General features: G+C 39.8%; 1 protein-coding gene across 1 annotated transcript in view; it reads left to right on the top strand.

Annotated features, from left to right (window-relative positions):
- Positions 1 to 20,534, top strand: part of LRBA (LPS responsive beige-like anchor protein) — a 542,055-nt gene that overhangs the window by 76,582 nt on the left and 444,939 nt on the right. The window contains exons 13-20 of the mRNA XM_066631587.1: positions 69 to 221; positions 585 to 753; positions 1,798 to 1,877; positions 4,646 to 4,708; positions 6,892 to 6,989; positions 14,575 to 14,667; positions 15,450 to 15,558; positions 18,118 to 18,199. Of these exons, the coding sequence (XP_066487684.1) occupies positions 69 to 221; positions 585 to 753; positions 1,798 to 1,877; positions 4,646 to 4,708; positions 6,892 to 6,989; positions 14,575 to 14,667; positions 15,450 to 15,558; positions 18,118 to 18,199 (847 nt within the window). The remainder of the gene's footprint in view (positions 1 to 68; positions 222 to 584; positions 754 to 1,797; positions 1,878 to 4,645; positions 4,709 to 6,891; positions 6,990 to 14,574; positions 14,668 to 15,449; positions 15,559 to 18,117; positions 18,200 to 20,534) is intronic.

Here is a 20,534-nt window from a genome sequence, read left to right as displayed (position 1 = left end):
AATAATCTCTGTGGTCATGTTTTGGTCAGTGTAGAAATGTTGAAAATGTTCTCTTACTTTTTCTGCAGTCTTCCAAAGCACACATTAGCAGAGCTGTTCTAGAACTTTGCCTTGCCTTTGCTAAGTATCTGAGCAATTTGCACAATGGCATGCCCTTGCTGAAACAGCTGTGTGATCATATTCTCCTTAACCCTGCAATATGGATTCATACTCCAGCCAAGGTAAAAAGTTTTCCATTAGCATGGTTAATAGAGGAGGGTTTGGCATACTTCAATGTCTGCTGCTCTACTTGAGGAAGGGGGTGCAGCTCAGCAGGAGAGCGTCTGCTTTGCATGCAGAAGGTCCCAGATTCAATCCAGGGCATTTCTAGGTATGGCAGAAAGAAATTCCTGTGCCTATCTTCATTCCTAGCCATATTCATATTTGCAGCTGCATGGGTGAATTTGTGGTTTGGTAGTTCAAAGATGAACTGTATCATATGCCTCTCAGGCTAGATACACTTAGAAGTACTTGTTTATTGCTTTATTTTGTGTGTGTATGTATAAAAACTGTTAATCTCTCTTTGTTTTTAAACTGTGATTCAGGTTCAGTTGATCCTGTACACTTACCTGTCAACAGAGTTTGTTGGCTCTGCCAACATCTACAATGCGATTCGACGAGTTGGGACAGTTCTACTGGCGATGCACACTTTGAAGTATTACTACTGGGTGGTGAATCCTCAAGATCGCAGTGGAATTATTCCCAAAGGTTTAGGTTTGTATACATTTTCCAGCTTTTCAATAGGAATGCAGTACAGGTCCAACCATGTTATACATTGATTTTTTATACACGGATTTGACTCAACACAAACAGCCACTGAAAATGAGAAGGAATGTGCTGATCCCTGGAGAAGGGAAAAATGCATCTCTTTAAAATCACAGTTTTTAAAAAAACTGCTTTTCTTACTCTTGTAGAGAGACAGTTATGCAAGTGATCATTCCATTCTTCAGCTGAGCCAGGCAAAGGCAGAGGGTCCTTTGCATTTCTAATTGCTGGCTGCCTCTCTACAACAGTAAGAAAAGCTGTTTTTAAACCACAATTGTAAAGGGTCACACTTTTTAATTTTTTTAAAATTTCTTTTATTTAGCACATTTTATGGTATCAGCAGGGAGTCCCAGAATCAGACCCATGTGAATGTCAAGACATGACCTTATTAGGAGCAATGGAGGGGCAAGAAACCTGGGTCTTTAAATCTATTTTTCCACTATTTTTTTATCCACGGATTTTTTTTTATCCACTAGGGGTTCTGGTACAGAACCCTAGCAGATAATAAGACACGACCTGTAATATTCTTTTGTCTTCATGGTGAAACACAAACGGAAAACATTACATTAGATTACATTTTACATAGATTTTGCAGGACCTGTACCTGAATCAAGTGTGAGTATGAAGATACTCTTCTTTCCATGGTTTGTTTTTGGAAAAGGCATATAGATTTTTCATTTCTGTTGTAATGCTTTCATTTCTGTTGTAATGCTTTCCATGTAGAGAAAAAGTGTCACATGGAAACCCAATCCTCCAATTGGAGCGTATCTACCTGGAAACATTCTGGCTAAGGAGACATTTTTTTTTTTGCTTTAGTTAATGTTTTAAAACTGTGATTGAGATGTTGTTGTAAAGCGCCTTGCATGTTGATGATGCTATATAAATAATACATGAAATGAAATGTCCACCTTGTGTAGAGAAAAATGGGAAGTTGTAATTGTAAGATTCTCATGGTTTGGAGAATATAGTGTTGAATAATATATTTCAATTTAGATGGCCCTCGACCTAACCAGAAAGAAATTCTTACCCTACGAGCCTTTTTACTGATGTTTGTTAAGCAGCTAGTTATGAAGGTAAGCAGTCTGTAAATTGAAACTGTACTGTATGTGTAGCCTTTATAGATAATGTGCTGTTGAATATGAAGCTTTGCCATGAACTTCATTATACTGCAAGGAAGAAAGTGAGACTTGGAGTCCTTGGTTAATGGGACATGGAGAGTGCGTGTATGTGCATCCTTTCCTACCTTTCTTCTAAAGAGACACCACTGACTTATCTTCTCTGTCATATGAAGACTGACATGATATAAAGAGAACTAATATATTTTCCAGTCATGCTGTGAATCCAATTTGCAACAAAGCTAATGAGCACAAAAATGAATTTAACACAACATTCTTGCAAGCAGTCTTGCTCACTCCTGCCAACTTCCTTGCTTGTCTGTAAGAAGGCTTATCTGGTTGGACTGAGTCCTGAACCTTCAGGTACTACCCACGTCATGTTAGATGGGAAGTACCATGGAGGGTCCTAGTACTGGCTTTTCCCTCAGTGCCCCCAGCAATCTGGCACTGCCATGGAGTGGGTACTCTTGATGAAGAGAAAGAAGAGAACTTCTAGGCTAAGTCCTGGTGCAGTACAGTACAGGAGAAAAGGTTGGTGAATTTGCCTCATAGGCTGTAGAATTGTGTGGAGATGGCCAGTGGTTTCCCATTGATATGAAAAACATCAGCTCTCTGAAACTGGTGGTGATTCTTAAAAATAGTTCTAAACCTTGATTTTTCACAGGAGAAAAGGGATATAAAGTTACTTTTTTTTGAAACCATCTTGGATTTGCCTACTATAAGAAGGCACATCTGTATTTTAACTTTTCAAGTAGGCAAATAATACAATATTGCAATGTATTTAAAAGTCTTTTCTTCTAACAATGAGCATAAAATTTGCCTTGATTTATATCTATAAATTGCCCCACAAAAGGAAACTAGGTTCATCATTTAGTGTTCTCAGAACCTGTGTTTAAGCCTTGGTAACATGCATACAGATTTTAATACAGTAGAACCTCCAAAGTTGACCACCTCTCTATATTGACCACCTCCTTAAGTTGACCTAATTTTCACAGTATGGACAGACACTGCGTATACACTATGGGAGATCAGCCTCTCTGTACTGACCACCTCTGTAAGTTGTATCTTGACCACTTTGACCATTGCACAGAGTATTAATTTACCCTCCGTAAGTTGCCCACTGAACGCGATACTGTGGGCCTATGTTTTGTCTGGTTGTTTCATCTTGGAAAAGCAAGAAGCCATGCGACAATCTCTCCCCTACACCTGCTAGCGCGTGTGCAAAAGGGTTTTTATAGGTGGGCACACTGCACATAGCCGACAGACTTGCCAGCTGCCGATTGTACCTGGACATGTACCAAGTTGTGAGGTTGCTTGTGCATAGTGAAGCCACTGTCCTTTCACTTTGGTTCCCATCACCAGTGCATTACTTTACGCTTATATTGAAACACAACTGCTATTTTGCTGCCTATTCTCCCAGTTTGGAGAGATCCTTCTGGAACACTTCACAATCCCTTCTGGTCTTCACCGCTCAGAAAAGTTTAGTGTCATCCACAAACTTGTCCACCTCCCTGTTTCTCCCTGTTTCTAGGTCATTTATGAAGATATTGAAAAGCACTAGTCCCAGGACAGATTCTTGAGGCACTCCACTTTCCACCTCTCTCCACTTTTTTTGTCAATTGCCCATTGACACCCACTCTCTGTTTCCTGGTCCTCAACCAGTTCCCAGTCCATGAGAGGATCGGTCCTCTTATTCCCTGACAGTGGAGTTTTCTCAACAGCTTTTAGTGAGGGACTGTATCAAACACCTTCCGGCATTTAGTGAATCTGAGGAGACCCAGTAGAGGCTAGGCAGCTTAAGTATAAAGTGTTTTTGGTTTTTTTTTTTAACTGTTGGGGCTATGTAATATGCTACATGCTATGGGCTGGCAAGGAATAGCATTGGTCTGCCTGTCTGCTATGAAACCAAGTATTTTTTTTTAAGTTACAATTTTTTTTAAGCTTATGAATTTTATGACAGCTGTTCTGTCTTGCAACCCAAGGCCCATCCCGTCAAGGCAGCCAAGCTGAGAAAGGTTGGTGGGGAGAAGCCTGGCTGGCTCATCCATGTCTCTCCCGGTCCTTCTTTGCTTGCAATCCAAGCCTGCACTGTGCGATTGGCCCCCCTGAGGGAAGCCTCCAAGTACAGAGGGAGGTCCAGCTGGAAGGCAGCAGCACGCTTTCTGGGGAAAAGCGGCACGCTGCTTTCTTTGCACATGTGCAATCAGCGCTTAGTTATGTCTCAACGCCAGGAAGCTTAAAATGGCGACGCCCAGGCTTTGCCCACTTCCAAAATGGTGCCGCCTAGGTCTTTTGCCATCTTCCAAGATGGCTGCCATCAGTTTCTTGCGACCCACCAGAAATCGAATTGCGACCCACCAAGTGGGTCCCAACCCACAGTTTGAGAACCACTGCTGTAACTGGAAATTTTATTGAGCTGTGTCATCCAGTGCTTTAAACCTGGTGAGAAGTGTCTGTAGGGCTGAGACCCAAAGGACTAATGTACTGGGAGGCCTACTGCATAACTACCATTCATTTCAATAAGACTAGCAGAAGAAACTCAGAGGATTCAGAGAAACAGTGGCTTGTAGTTTCTGAATGCAATTCTAGAAAAGCCATATATACATGAATCTTCTTGACTTCACTGGTATTGAATTTTATCTGAGACACATCTGTTTGCATTGTATATTTCTGTTTTTATGCGTGACCAGTTTACATTTTATCAGTCTCAGTTTTATCTTTTTAAGGATCATGGAGTGAAAGAAGATGAACTACAAGGTATCCTCAACTATCTTCTCACCATTCATGAGGTATTCAGAAATGTTTCTACCTTAAATCCTTTTGAATAAACTATCCCTTCCTGCCACAAGATGGCTCTGCAGTAAGAAAAAAAGAAGCATGTAATTGTAAAAACTTGAACAGTGGATTCAAACTACCAATAGTGAGTGATGATTTAAGAACCCTGTTCGATAGTACATTGAAGTTCATTAACATAGTAAGTCCCAATAGTTTCCTATTCAGTTCATTGAGTTGATACTCTAGAGGGAAAACAGATGGCTAAGCTGCTTCTACAAAAGATTGTTCTCGTGTGGTTCAGGTAATCTTATTTCACCTTTTAAGTAAACTAAAGTGTTTTAAGGTGAATTTTTAAAATAAAAATGCTAACAAACTCAAAACATGTTAATATGTTTAGTATTGGAATATCTACATCTCATATTTTAGTATCAAGGAAGCACTTGGTGCCAGATGTAACATCAAAGAGTTGGGAAATGGGGACATAAATCTAACCAAACTAATTTCTTTCTGGGTGCTTGAAATGGTAGAATAACGAATTAATTGAATTTTGCTTGAAGAAGTATAGATTCTCCCCCCCCCCATTGAGCTTTCTCCCTGTACTTGTGTTGTAATTTCTGCTTCTTATCAGGATGCTGAGAGACTATTCCTGAAAGTTAAACTGCCTCCTTGAGTCACAGGAGATGGCATCATAGGCAGCACTTAAACATTAAACAAATCTTCTGAATACTCATAAATACTGTCAGAACTGGATATTGCAAGTTGTGGTTTTTAAGTTGAATATTTTTAGGTATAAGCAGCATTCTATTAAGTTGAATATTTTTAGGTATAAGCAGCAGTCTGTTAACCTATTCTATTAAGCTGAATATCTTTAGGTATAAGCAGCAATCTGTTAACCTATTCCTGGATTACAACACAGTGTTTTAGTTTTGGTAATAGAGTTACCATTTATTTTGTGACACATGGCTTGCAAGTCATGCAATATTTTCCATGCAGTGTTGCTTTCTCAAATGTATTTAACAGCACTAAATATGCAAATTTCACATTGGAAGAAATTATAACAGTGTCGTCTTGAGAAACAGGATTTTAGCCTGAAATTGCTTACCTGCATATAATTTTACTGACTGTCCACTGGGACTTCTTGCCAGTAAGTGGTTTGAGGGTAAGGTTACAATCATCAAGAGAAGTTTTGCACTCATGGCTGACTCATTGACATTAGTGGACCTTGTATGAGCAAATCTACAGAAGTTATCTAGACCTTCAGGCATCACCTCTCCGTCCCTCCTCCTCTATCCATCAAACTTGGCAGGCCTGTGGCTTCGATCCAAAGAGCTACTTTAGACAGACCTAGAAGTTCTGTGGCACCTTAAAAATTCTCACATTTCAGCACATACCTTTTTGAACTACAGCCTGCTGCAACAGATGCATGCCTATAAGCTTGGGCATTCTTAGTGGAATGTTTTTTCTTTGAACCTCATGCCTCCTTACCATATCTCAAATTGCTTTTGAGTGTTTCCTCAGTTTCACAAGCAATATGGGATGCTATTGAAAGATCCCAAAGCTTCCAGGGGCAAGTGGAACTATTTCCTTCATTCTTTAGATCTTGGCCTTTGTTGGTGTAAGTTCATAAATATTTGTAGCTGCTGGTCATACAATCTTTCTCCTAAAATTAGTTCTGCCTGGGGGGGGGGAGATTTTGCTTTTCTTATTTGGGCGAGGTATGCAAATACATTAGTAGTTCAGGATGATTCTTTGTCTTTCTCAGGTTGTTTCTGAGATTATAAAGTTTTGACAGTCTGGACAGGATGGGGATGGGTTGTCACTTGGTGCCCTCTGATTGCATGCATTTTCTCCAGTATTGTTGTGTTGTTGTTTTTATTATACATACATTAAGTCCCCTATGGACATACCTGGTTCTGTTCCAGAAGTCGGTATGGAAGTTGGAATGTATATAGGTCGAAACAGCGGGCTCTATCATGCCAGCATGAAAACATCATAAAGAATGTACCGCATCTATGGAAAAGTGCTGTTGCAGCTGTCCATAATTCAAAGAGGCAGTGTATTTTTCTGTATTTCTTCATAAGCTGTTGTTGATCGATAATGCTTGAAATAATACAGAGAGAAAAAAATGATGGTTAAAACAAATCACAGAATTTGGTTTACTTTTTAAGAATGTGGCTTTGTATTTATATTTTAACAGGATGACAATTTAATGGATGTTCTGCAGCTGCTTGTTGCTCTCATGTCAGAGCATCCTACTTCTATGATCCCTGCCTTTGATCAGAGGAATGGATTACGGTAAGAGTTAAATTTCAGTAGGAATAGCAGTAGTCAAAAGAGTTACAGCCCAATTCTGAGCTGCCCGGCCTGCAGGGCGACAGCAGCACCAAAAATGGCTGCTGCTGCATCCAGTGTGCCCCAGGCAGCTGCTACTGCCTCCTTGGGAGAAGAGGACTTTTGTCCCCTTCCCCTGGGTAAGGCGAGTAGCCGTGCAATGGGGCTACTTAATTCTATGGCGATCCAAGAGTCCACGTAGAATTAAGAGCCTCTGTGTTGGGTGGGCAGCTCAGGGTCCGGTGGGGCATCCTGTCTCCCTCCTGCATTGCTCCCTCCTCCGGCATGCCTCATCCTCGCCCTCCCTCTGTCTCCCCCCACCTCAGAACACCTCCTCCCCACCTCCCCCACACCTCCACCTACCTCTCTGCTTCCCAGTGGTCTGCGTAACTACCAAGCAGCGGATCTCTGGTGCTCCACTGGTGCTAGCCCATTGCCAGTCAGCGCTGAGCTAGCACTGGCACTCCACCGGCGTGGAGGGCCACAAATGTGCCTTTTGGCATGTTTGCAACAGTGCGCACTGGCAGTGAGCTGGCGCACACTGCACAGGACTGGGCCTTAATCATTTTGTTATTCATTGGAATTCCTACTTGAATTTAGATGTCAAATTTGCCATTATAGCTTTCTGAAAGATTTTTCTTTGATTTGATTTTCCTTCCTACTATTTCTCCTCTTGTGTATTAAAGTTCCATTTTGGAGAGTTTGAATTTTTTACAGGTGAATACTTTATGACCACAGAATGAGATTTGGGAGCAATATTATATTTTAAGTTTTCCCTGCTGCATACCCATGTTCATGGTGCTTTTTACAGCAGGAATAATGTTTCAAAGGTTCTTATTCATGTGCTGGCCTGTCTTTGTAACAGCAACACATTTGCCGTCTGAGATATACAAAACTTAAATTAGATCTAATATGTAGGCTGCATTCTGTGCAATCTATGGGATTAGGCTTTATTGACCATAGTGGGTCTTATTTCTAGCATACACCAGATTTCATTGTAAGTCTGTAGTGGTGATGAGCTACCAAGGCTAGTGAATGGACCACATAAGTAAACCTTTTTTATCTCAGTAAGTTGTAATATTTCAATTGTGTGTGTGTGTGTGTTAACTGTGACCCCATCTGTCAACTCTAAGTTTGGGCAACAGAAATAAAAATATTTCGCAAGTCACAGAAAGACCCCTGATGTCTTTCCCCCATATGTGGCTACTGGTTACCTGCCACTGGTCTATGAGCTAGAGTAAATGATGCTCTTTTGGGACCAATTTAGCTTTAGGAGACTTAAAAAAAAAATGCACCTTACCAGCTGCTCAAGCCTTTTTTAGAATCGTTATTAGTATGGTGGAGGGTGTCCTCTGGAGCATTTGTTGAGCTTCACATTCCCCTTGTGCCTTGTCCCCTTTGTCTGGCTCTTGATAGGAGTTTAGACATATTTGCCTACCAGCAAGTAAACATGCATGTGCTTCAGTTTTCATAGGGCTCAATTTTCCTTGTCAGCTTGGAGGGAAGGACTTCCTTCTAGAGTGTCTTTTGGGACCTGTGTTCATTGGAACAGAACCATTCTGGTGGGCATTGTGTTCCCTTTGAAGTGAACTTAGGCACATTTGCCTCCTCATGAGTAAACACACACATGTAGCTCAGTGCCCTTTGTATAGGGCTCAATACAATTTCCTAGTCAGCTCCTAGCTTGTCAGTTTCACAACCCACCAACTGTCATGACGTGACCCACTTGGTGGGTCCTGTTCCATAGTTTAGGAAACACTGGTCTGCAACAGCTTCCTCAGTGCCATATTCACAAGGCCCCACACTTTTACTAATGATTGTAATTCCAGATTAAAGTGGATTACAATTCAAATCTATAATCAGTCTCCCCAAGTTGCAGAGAGTGCTTTCACTGTGATAAGTTGTCTCAAATACATACAAGCTATCTGTAATTCTATGTTCTATAGTCTTATGTTTCAGTCTCCCTTTCCCAAGCAAAGCCCTTGAGCTGACTGACTGCAAATTAGCTTTTGTAGAAGAGGAGAGAGGAAAACACTCTTGTGTGGGAATTTGAAAGAGGTCCTGGAACTTTGTGTACAAACAGGTCCTGTAACTGGAAAGGGTTAAATTTAGGGCATAGGAGCAGCAATTTTTACCCATTAGCCTTTCTTCTGATTCCATTCTGCTCTTTAAACTTCTGTTGAGGAGACTATCTGGGTTCAACTTAATGTTGTGTTACTGCATGAATCTCTACTTGTTTAAATGTTAAAACTATTTCTGCTGCCTGGATGTGTGTAAAAAAGTTGCGTTTTATTTAGTGTGTTGACTCTTCCTCCTTTATTCCACCTCTCATTTCATTTCTTTCTTTCCCATTTCTTCATACTAGCTGAATTTATGGCTCCATGCGTGGCCACTATGTTGGACCTTTTCTCACTAAAAATGAAGTCAGAGGTGAAGCCAGGAGAGCATGCAAACATATAGTCAAATAAGAGGTTACTGTGAGAACAGTTTTGGGAGCAGTAATTCTTTAACTGTATAAAAATATTCTCATTTCATATATTTTGTCAGAACTGCTAGTTAACCTTGGGTTATATCATATTACATATTACAAGTTTTCCTGCCTCAAGAGTCACCTGATTTTGTTCATAATTGCTTTCTCCCTCTCTTTACTGCTACTTTATTTGTGGTGCTGGCTGTTGTGATCATTTGTATGGTAATGTGGTATGTGCTGGAAACTAATAAAACATTGTGAATAATGAATATCATATGCAGTCTCTCATGTATTGCTTTGTTTTTACTTAAGTGGCAATAGACATTCCTTTTTTATTAAGTAGCACAGGGCAAGTGTGTGTAGGAAGCTTGCTATAGGAAATCACGTTTTTCCTGGTCATATGTTGATTAAAAAAAAATCCAATTCTACCGTTGTTGCATATCTGTTTTCTTTGTGTTGTTATAATGCTGGTGAAGTGGTAATATTTGTGATAAAGTATTGTACAGAAGAATGACTTTAAAGCATTAACAGTATACAGATTGTAGTTCGGGAAATGGAAGTGTAGATTTTTTAAAAATGTCTTATGCGGATTACGAAACACACAGTATTCTCTCTGCCTTCCTGTTTGGGTTCTAAAATGGGTTCTATAACTCGCCCCCACCATCTTTGCTAAATGTGTGCTGTAATGGTATATTACTCAGGTTTTCTTGTTTTGAGTAGTTAAGCTTCAGTTGTGGACATTTTAAAGTAGTGAGCAAAAGCACTGCTGAGCTTAGATTTGTTAGACTTTAGAGATGGGTACAGAAGTATCAACAGTAATAAATATTTGTATACAGGCATGCCCCGGTATCTGCATGGGTTATGTTCCTGAAACCCTGCTATTAACTGAAACCATTGATACCAGGGAACATCACCCACCCAACCCCCCAGAGGCAAGTTGCCTCCAGAGGGTCCTCTGAGCCCAGCAGAGGTAGCAGGCAGCCACTCAGACTGAGCCTGACAGTAAAAAATTAAAGCTACTTGTGGTTTCTCCATGAAACTGAAAGTGATTTTTAATGCCTCATAAGGCATTAGGAGGCATGGGGAAGCCCTCCAGGGGGTGCGCAGGAAAGCCATGGACCTGGTCCGCGAATACGGGATCTGTGAATACGGAGGCCCCCATGTACTGCTTTTCATGAAAAGAAAATGTTCTCAATGTAGTTTCCCTATAAAATGAAATGAATGTCCCCTGTACCAGAGGGGCTTACAAGCTTGGAAAAAAGGTCCAAGGAAAATACCAGCAAGCAGACTTTAAGAGACACAGTCCTAGGACCATGTATAAGCATATATAGTGAGTAGGTGTAGTTGCTATCCCCTGCTAAATATAAGAGAACTTATAAGAGAACAAATTTGCCCTTTGTCCAAGGGGTATGTGTGTGGTATGGCTGTATCATTTGCATTTATATGCCTTCATCTGACTATCTTGACCATTACAGATTGCCTGGGTACTATAGCATCGCCTCCAGGCCCTTCTGATCAGTCTTTGACAGTAAAACTTTGAGAACCACCCCAGTACTTTCAGTCTATTAAAGGAGATGATCCAAAGACTGACTTGGGTTGCTGAAGCACGTGATGGTACTGAATAATGTATGGCTTTTTTCTTTCCCTGTGCAGACTGTTGGTATAAGAAAAAGGTTTTAATGTCTGTACAGAAGAAAAAATATAAATCTGAACCATATATCGTCATACTAACCAATTCATTCCTTGCTACAAGGACTTGCCAGTATGGTTAGCAACTCCAGGGCAAGTCTTTGTGAATTAGGCAAAGAGACACTAGTTAGGTGGCAGTTCTCTTATTCAACGGAGAGGCAGGAAATTGAAGCTTAGTGTTCTTGTAGAAGGGTGGAAATTCCTTTGGAAAGCCCTAGAATGATATAATGATGGAAGAAATATTTGACTATTTTGTCATGGATGACTATTTTTTTCAGATCATTTTGGTCTGAAAAATCTGGCTCATGTCACCTCTTATTTATGCAATTTTATAGTTTAAAGTAGCAGATAAGAGAACCATCACAGCACTCAGAATTGGGTGGTTGGATGCTGTTTCTGCTGGCCTGCCTAGTGCAATTAGTAGTAGTCTCATGAAGGCTGTTTGAGTGATTGTTATTAGAAAAGCGAATTTGTATTCTTGCGTACTAGTTTTGTACCATCCTATGATGCATTATAATACAGGTATCTCCCGTTTTCTGATGATTTTTTTCCTACTATCTACTTGTTCAACACATTTCAATTATACTTGGAAGTCATTCATTCAAGCATGCTCCGCTCTTGCAACCTCTCTCTGATGTTCTAAAGGCTAAAATTACCCTGCCTCATGTTGATTTGCATATGACATGGTGATTCAGACCATGTCATATGGTGTTTGTGTGGGGGGAGTGTGTGTGTGGGGTGTATGTGTGGGGGGAGAGAGAGTATGCCAACTTTAGATCTGGGTCTGTTCCCATTCCTGAAGCCATTAATGAGAGTCCATTTGTAGAAATCTTTGTGTGACAGCAGGAATTTGCAAGATAAAAAAGGCATTTGCAGTTTGCTATGGAAAAAAAAGCATTGGTAGCAACACTTGTAAGCTAAAAAAAGATTGGGTTCCATTTTTCAACACTGTCCCAGTCCCTAATCTGTCAAATGTGTGGGGATGCCTGCATATTGCTTAAGTTGTGTGAGTACTTGGGCAGGTATGTTGTCCGAAATGGTAGCATTTCTGTTAAGTATATTATGACTGAGACAATCTGTTACAATTGTTCTGGTATCTTTCTCATTTCTGAATGAACTCCTACTTGGCTAGAGCAAATGAGCACAACGAACAAAACCTTATTGTTCTAAACAAAAGCAATTGGATTGACTTGCAGTTGAACAGTCAAATGCTGGTCCACCTAATAATTTGGCAGTGTTTGAGAGTACCACCTCAGTTCATTGGCTTTGAAATTTAACAGGAATCCATCTTGGCCCGTTGCAGACAGAAGGAGCAGATTCATGTTTCACATTTTTCCAGAGACATCCCATGAGAGTCAGTGGAGAAACTGGAAAGTTTTACTTGCTGGGATTGTGCTTTCCACAGACAAGAAGGAACAGCAGGTTGTCTACAATAAAGTGGTGTTGAAAAGCCCCAAGCTGCCATGGGCACTGGCTATTCAAGGTCTCTCTAGCCTCCAATTGGTTGCTAAGGACATAATAGCTTTAGTTTTTTAGCTTTTTGTTTTGAGTCAAAAGTCTTACTTGAATCTGGCTTTTAGTCACCATTGTGCTCTCTTTTACGTAAAATAAAGGCCAGTAATAAATTATGGGACTGAATAAAATATTATAAAAAATAAGTTGTGTTCTTTGCTATTGTATCAGGTTGTACACTAACTGAATAGCATTTGCAGATTAGAAATTTAAAATAATTAACTAGATATTATTTTAAGATGAATTCAGATATTATCTTTGCAGTATACAAGGTGCTTCAGTTTGGTCAGTTCTGTACCATGCCAGTAACATGTGTTTGGATGGAATTTCATTGCTTCACATGTTCCACTCATGTGGGAAGTGATGGTCGTGCCTCCCTGCCCTGGATAATTTTGTTTTACATACATTATTAGGATGGTGTGGGACCAGACAACATAGAAGGGACTTCGCACTTTTCACTCATGCTAGGATCCCTTTGGCTCCAACTCAGTATTTGAATTGGACATGTGCTCTGTATGCCCAGGTTTTTTGGGGGGACAGGTGGGTATGTATTCACATTCAACATTATATGCTGTATGCTGCTGTTGTAACTGAAGGCTGAACATTAGTTGCTGTTAGGCAACTGGAAATTCAAATAAGCAGCTACTGTTGTGTAATATTTGCTAACACTGAACATAAAGGATTTTCACTTGTATGTTCAAATTGTCATTTTTAATTATAGTGAGAAAATACTCTTTTGGTGGTAACTAAGTTTACTTTGTTGCATGTTTTGTAAAATATCATGTTTGTTTCACATTTGATACGAATTTCTTTTATCAACCTTCAGAATCTGCATAGGAATCTGGTATTGGAAGGATTAAAAAAGCAAACTTGTAATGTAGACAGAGGGATAGTGCACACAGTTCTATAATGATTCATACAAGACAGCTCTGCTAAGATTCTAATATGTATAGAATTAACCTTGTTTTTTACTTAATTTCAAGCACCGTGTGTGAGTGAAATGAAAAGGATGTCAGATGACAGCATTCGTTTCCCCCATTCTTCTGAAAGCTGTCATGAATGACTAGCAAGGGACACATGTCAAATATTACTGTTAGCATAAGTTTCCCCCTTCTACGAGGCTGAGACTTTTAAGAGCTTTTTCATCTGTCACTTGGAACATAGAAATGCTAATAAATGTGTTTTCTTAGACTGTGAAGTGAGTGAGCGGCTGTGTTTGAAAATAGATAGCAAATACACTATTTTCTCACAGACTATTTTTTTGTAAGCTGATGTTATGGCAATATGTGATGATAAAAACGTATGCAATTTTACAGTAATAAAAAGTTATTTAGTTAATATGTCTCTTGACTTGCAAGAAGAATGTTTGAGGCAAATTGGCTCTACTCCAGTTAAAATTAGTTCTGGCTCTCATTAAAAACAGCAGCTATTTATGTGCAGGTTTTCAACAACAAAAACTTTACTTGGTAGTTTAAGTTGGCAAAATAAATGAAAAAAGTTCCCTTGTCCCAAAGGAGCTCACAAACCTTAACCTCCCCCCTCCAAAAGGGAAAGCACCATCTAATAGCTGCTGAGAAGATACTGTGCTGGTGTGAATGAGGACAGTTGCACTCCCTCTGCTAAACATGAAAAATGGCCATTTTAAACTGCCACTTTCTTCAGTTAGTAGTTAGTCATGAATAACTTGTTGTATTGGTTTCAGTGGGATATGCCACTCCATCTTCTGCATGTTTTATTTAGTTGGCCTTATTTGCCAGTAAGTGTACATAGGCTTGACTGTGCACTAAATTTATGCTGAATCAGAAACTGTTTGTTCTTTAATCTTATAGGGATTCTTATTTTAGGAAATTACACATAAGTATTTTTTTTTCTTTTTAGTGTTGCCTACAAACTGCTTGCATCAAAAAGTGAAGGAATCAGGGTACAAGCTCTAAAGGTGATGGGATACTTCTTAAAGCATCTGGCACCTAAGTAAGTACTGGATGGAGTAGAAGGAGAGATGCTCTTGATTTATACTTCACAATAATGAAAACATATACTATGGTGGCTTATATTCTTTATTATTGGATCTAAAATATATATTCCCCTTTCCACCTCAAAAACTATCAACAGCAGTTTACAAAATAGAGAAATGTGGATTGTGATGCATTCACAATTTTAGCACTTCAGATTTTTTCTCTTCCTAAAACCTCAGTTTCAAAAGCTACTAAATCCTTCAATATTACATTTGTAGATTGTAGATACTGCTGTTGGAAGAGCTAAAAGCCCATTCTGAATTTCGTTATCACTAACTTTGAATAGTGGTTCAATATTCAATTATTTTTTTAGTGGTCACCTTTCAGGAGAAACAAACATAACTATTCATGTCTGTTCTGCAAAAGTTTTGATGTGGTCTTCAATCTTAAGATTAAGCTTTTGGGTAAACTATAAGCTGGTAACTTGCATTGCCAAATATATTATGATTCCTGTCTTGAGATGAGAGAGTTGGGGTTACAATTTCTTTCCAGCTAAGTGCCTTCGTTTCCTGTTACCATAGTAGGAAGAAATTATAGCCCCACCCTTGGGAGCTCAAGTTAAGCCAGCAAAAGAATTTGGAGGAGGGTAGAAGAGAATTGGGAAATGGATTTGGCTTTCCAAACCACACTAGAACTGAACTTAGAAAGGTGACCTTTACAGAAACATAGCTGTCAAAGTAACAGTATTACTCATACCTAATTTACTGGTTTTTTTTTAAATCTGCTATATGTTATCAGGCGGAAAGCTGAAGTAATGCTTGGACATGGATTGTTCTCTCTACTGGGTGAGAGGCTCATGCTTCAAACAACTTCAATTACCATGACCACATACAATGTGCTATTTGAGGTACTATTATACAGTGTAGTTTCTTCTTACTCAGTCTTTCTTCTTACATAAGCACTGTTTTCAAATTTGGTTGCATATTTATTTGTGCTGATGTGTTCCAGAAATGTGAGTTTAGACTATCTTGAACTCAAAACAGTAGCATTTATCTTGCATAAATCATAAACTGAATGGGGGGGGGGGGGCGAGCCTGAGAACTCCTTGTATTGCAGATTGCTGAATACATTTTCAGTTATAATTTGAGTTTCTAACTGCTTTGATTACTTAGCTCAGAGTAGTTTTAGTGGTGTTGTGTGCCTTCATCAAATAAAGATGAAAGGTATATATGAGCTGCTATGCACAAACTTGGCTTTATGGTGCAGTTCTGCCATCAAGAGAATGGAAGCTCTTAGGTGCTAGTGGAACTTGTACAAGGCACAACCTCAAAATATAAGTGGGATCTCACTTCAAGATGAAAGCCTGTTTTCAAAATTAATAACCTGTGTAAACATCTGTATAATCTCAGCTCTAAAGATGAGCTCAAATATCACATGGCGCGTTGCTTTTATTTCATAGTGTAATGCTCTGACATCTATCCTAATGGTGATGTACGGTCGGTCATTCTGGTAAATCAGCATGTTGTAGTGGTTGGAGTGTAGAACCTGAATTCAAATTCCCACTTAATATGAAGTTTACTGTGTAACCTTGGCTAGTCACTATCTCTTGGTTTAACCTGTCTTCTTGGTTTGTTGTGAGGATGAAGTAAACATAAGGGTGAGATTAATCATATATGTCTAACCTGAGCTCCTTGGACGTATAGCAGGTTATAATATATAAATGACAATAATGGATTATATTCTGGAGAATCCTTTCTCTTGTGGAAGAAGTTGTTCAAATTTGACCCAATAATTCAGTCTTGCTCTCCTCTCAATTGTGCAAGGAGTTGGGGGTATTTGGTACAGAAGAATGTGGTCATGGAGCTGTCCAGTTTAGGTTATTCGTTCAAGAACAAACTGCTAGCTTTTAACACAGCTTTCTTATTTTATGCTCTTCTGTGATAAGGACAGACTATAATTGCCTATTTTTGTACTTAATACTTCAATATTTTTAGGAAGGCAGTCTAAAAATAGTGTAGAATAGATCAGTAGGTCAGGACCCACTAGGTGGGTTGAGAGCCAATTTTAGGTGGGTCCCTGTTCATTTCAATGTGTATCTTATTTCTAATAATAACCTTGATGCTATCATGGTATGTGACTGCATTTGGAGAAATGTGACAGATCTTTTAACAGGCTACTTATGTCTATGCTTTTAACAATGATAGTCCTTTGGGATATTTGGGAATTTAAAAAAAAAAACAGATCAGCAACTGCTTGGAAGGGTTAGGGGGGTTATTCTTTGTTAAATAATTTTTTTTAACTCATTATACACTTTTAACTTATATGCAGCGCAATCCTATCCTGCACTGGAACAGGCAAGCCAGGAGGCTTGCGCTGTATCCAGTGCAGGATAGGGGCCATAAGTGGCTTAGCCAGAGATAAGGGAAAACCTTCCCCCTTACCCCTGGGTAAGGGCTGCTGGCCCCAATGGGTCTCCTTGGTCTTGCACTACCTCTGGAGGTGGCACAAGTGCGAGGAGAGCGGAGCGGCTTGAAGCTGCTCTGTTCTCCCCAGGATCAGGGGTTGGGATTTGACATAACTGCTGGATTCCAGCCCCACCTCCCTCTCCCTGCCCGCTAACCCACCCCTGGGGGTGCCCACCACCCACCCTCCCCCTGCCCAGGAGCACCTTGCTCTGTCCTCCTTCCCGCCTCCCCCACACTTCCCTTTCATCCTTGCATCAGCTCATCTGACGCAAGGCAATGGAACGAAGCCAGCAAGGAGGCTTCCGTCAGCCTCCGCAGGCCGGTGTTTCTGGGAGTGCCGACCTGGCTTTCTCCCGAGGAGGCGCAAACTTTCTCTCCTCACAGCTTGTTTGCAACCCTCCCAGTCCGGTTCAAGGGACCTAACTCCATGTTAGGATTGCGCCCTTACTTACTTAATTAGATTTGATTTTATCATATGGGCAGTTAAGAAATTTTCCTGCTTGATGATGTCACTTCCAAACATGATATCACTTCCAAAAGTCCAAACAGATTGTCATTCCAAAAAGTGGGTCCCATTGTTTGAGAACTATCAGATATATGTCTCCTATTCATTATTTTATGCTTATTTCACTGCTTGCTCTTGGTAATTGATTGCTTCTTTTGTTATGGAAGGGAACAGTAACAAGGGTACCATATAATCTATATTCAAACTCTAGGTTGCAAAGTAAACTATTTTCTCCCTCTTCTGCAACATACCTATAAGCATTTCTCCACAACCCATTCCACTTTTCTCTCTGTCCTTAGTTGTCCTAGTGCTTTTGTAGTGGAAATAACTATTATTCTAAGCTGATATTTTAAGTGATTTTGGTTTAACAAAAATGCCTTGTTTTCCACCTATACTGAGCATTGCCTTTTTCAAAAACGTTGTATATAATGTTAGAATAATGCTTTTTTAGCTCAAATATTAATTTTTGCCTTAATGTTTTCCCTACTTTTTCTAGATGCTTATTGAGCAGATTTGCACTCAAGTGATACATAAGCAGCATCCTGATCCAGATTCAACAGTGAAAATACAAAATCCTCGTAAGCATTGCATTCTATTAAGTTAGATTATTAAATAGCAGTGTCCAATGATTTACAGAAAGGTAGTAAAAACAACTAGGAAGCTCATGTTTCTCCTTTCTTCCTTTAGAAGGGGTTTGTGCATGCACACGTAAATCCCTGTTAACTGCCCAGAGAAGTACATTAAATCAGTTCCCCTATCTTCTGCTGTAGAAAAGAGTTGTCCCTTTTCACCCAGTATACTGTAGTATCTTTTTCAGTGGCTGTTTTCTGATGTTTCTTCATCTTGTCTAGGCTGTGAACCTTCTGCAGACAGAGAACCATTTATTTATTTTATATGTGAACTGCTTGTGAACCTTTTTGAAAAGCAGTGTAGAAATAATTCTTAATAACAGTAAAATATCTAAACTAATATAGCCCTGCTCGTTTTTGGAGTTGTTGGCTGCTGTTGCCAAGAGACAATTATAGCTGGAACAGGATATTTTGATTTAATGGATGTTCAGGTTCTAGCACAAATCTGATTGCATTATTTAGTAATGTCAGACCAAATTAGGTAAAGTAGGGAAGCAACTTTCATCCTAAATTAACTTCAGTGCAAAGAATACTGTTGGGGGTTTGCAGTGCGTACTAATCCTGCTGGGTAGAATAACATTCTCTTTGTCTTCTGGCTTGATGCCTTGCATTTCTTAGGTACCTGAAAATATATTTTTGATGCAATGCTTCATTAGCTTTGTTGTTCAATTAATGAGAGTTGGTGGTGGCTAATATTTATTGTTCGTTTATTTTATTTCTGGTATTTATATCCTGCCTTTCTATAAACCTACAATCAAGGCTCGTATCGTTTGAGATGGGAACCGGTCTGTCCAAATCTCACCTCACCCATGAACTCATAAGGCTGCCTTTAGGCAAGCTTCTGTTGTCTCAATTTTCCCAATTTAGTATCAAGGGGATAATAATACTGTAAAACTATGAAGATAAATGTATGTGAAATGCTCAAAAAAAAGTGTTGTGTGTACACTTTGTTGTAAGTAGTTTAAAAATAGTCATTTAATATTATAATTATTTCAGTTTGAGGGTATTGCTATTCCTTTGACTGTGAAAAGCAATAGATGTAGTTAGTATACATTTTGAGGTTGAATACCTTCTACATAGAGTAATGTAGTGGGAGTAATACTTAGTGTTTGTATTGTGCTCTTTAAGTGTGCAAAGAGCTTTCCATGTAGTATTTTGATATACTTACTGTACAGGTTCCTCCCCCCCCCATATCCATGGATCCCATATCCACAGTTCCACTTATCCGCGGTTCTTAAATTCCCCCATCATACTTATGACTCACCTTTCTTCATTTACAAATGCTTTGCAAAAGGAAGCAGACAGCGATAACCTAGATTCATAACTGTTAGGGCAGTGGTTCCCAACCTGGGGTACGTATATCCCCAGGGTTACTTGCCAGGAACTTTAGGTGTACTTGAAAAAGAAATGAATAATGGCGAAAAAGGCAGGTCTGTATTAAAAGGGCTGGCAAGGCAGGCAGGCGGGAAGGAAGGCAGCTAGCAAAAGCCCCAGCAACTCCTAGTTTCTGATCATCAATTCGTGTATTATCAGATATGGATCAGTAATTGAAAACATATAAATTTGAAATAACAGCAACTATATTAATTACAAACATTTTGCTAATATGAGAGATACAGTTTATGGAAATGGAAACAGGAAGCAGACAGACACTGGAATGCTAAACTCCACTTCCTGTTAGCGTTCTCACTGTCTCTTCCTCTAGTGTTCCTGAAGCGGCTACAATTCTAGGTTCTCACTGTCTGCTTCCTTTCCCAAAAAGCTTCCTTTTGCAAAGCATTTGCAAACGAAGAAAGGTGAGTCATGATTGCGACCCGGTAATTTGAGTAGGGTTCGTAGGGTTTGCTACTAACTGTTGTTTTGGATATCTGTGGAGCAGCAGGAACTTATCCCTGCGCATACAGGGGAAAGCCTGTAATCCCAGAACAACCCAACAGCTGATAGGGCCACACCACTCAGTTGTATGACTGGCTTGAGTGGATCTGCTACCTCCACTCAAGCAAATTGGGGCAAATTTGCTCCACTCAGTTGGGGCAAATCCACTGCCTTGCTAGTATGCACCCTCTCCAAATAAATCTTGCATATGTTTCTCCTCCTCACCCTCCTAGCTGCTTAGAAAAATAACTGACTGGGCAAGGTGTGGCGAGACAATCTGGAACCTGCCCTGCTTCTTACCCTGAGTTCTGATGCTGCTTCCTCCTTTTGCATTGTCCTGATCTGAAATAAACTTGCCAAGTTATTAACCCCGCTCTTCCCCTCTCTGTCCTTTGTGTTGCTTGTGAGA

Source organism: Tiliqua scincoides, chromosome 6 (genome assembly GCF_035046505.1).
Source record: "Tiliqua scincoides isolate rTilSci1 chromosome 6, rTilSci1.hap2, whole genome shotgun sequence".
Taxonomy (NCBI): Eukaryota; Metazoa; Chordata; class Lepidosauria; order Squamata; family Scincidae; genus Tiliqua; species Tiliqua scincoides.
This window is presented reverse-complemented; position numbering and strand designations above follow the sequence as displayed.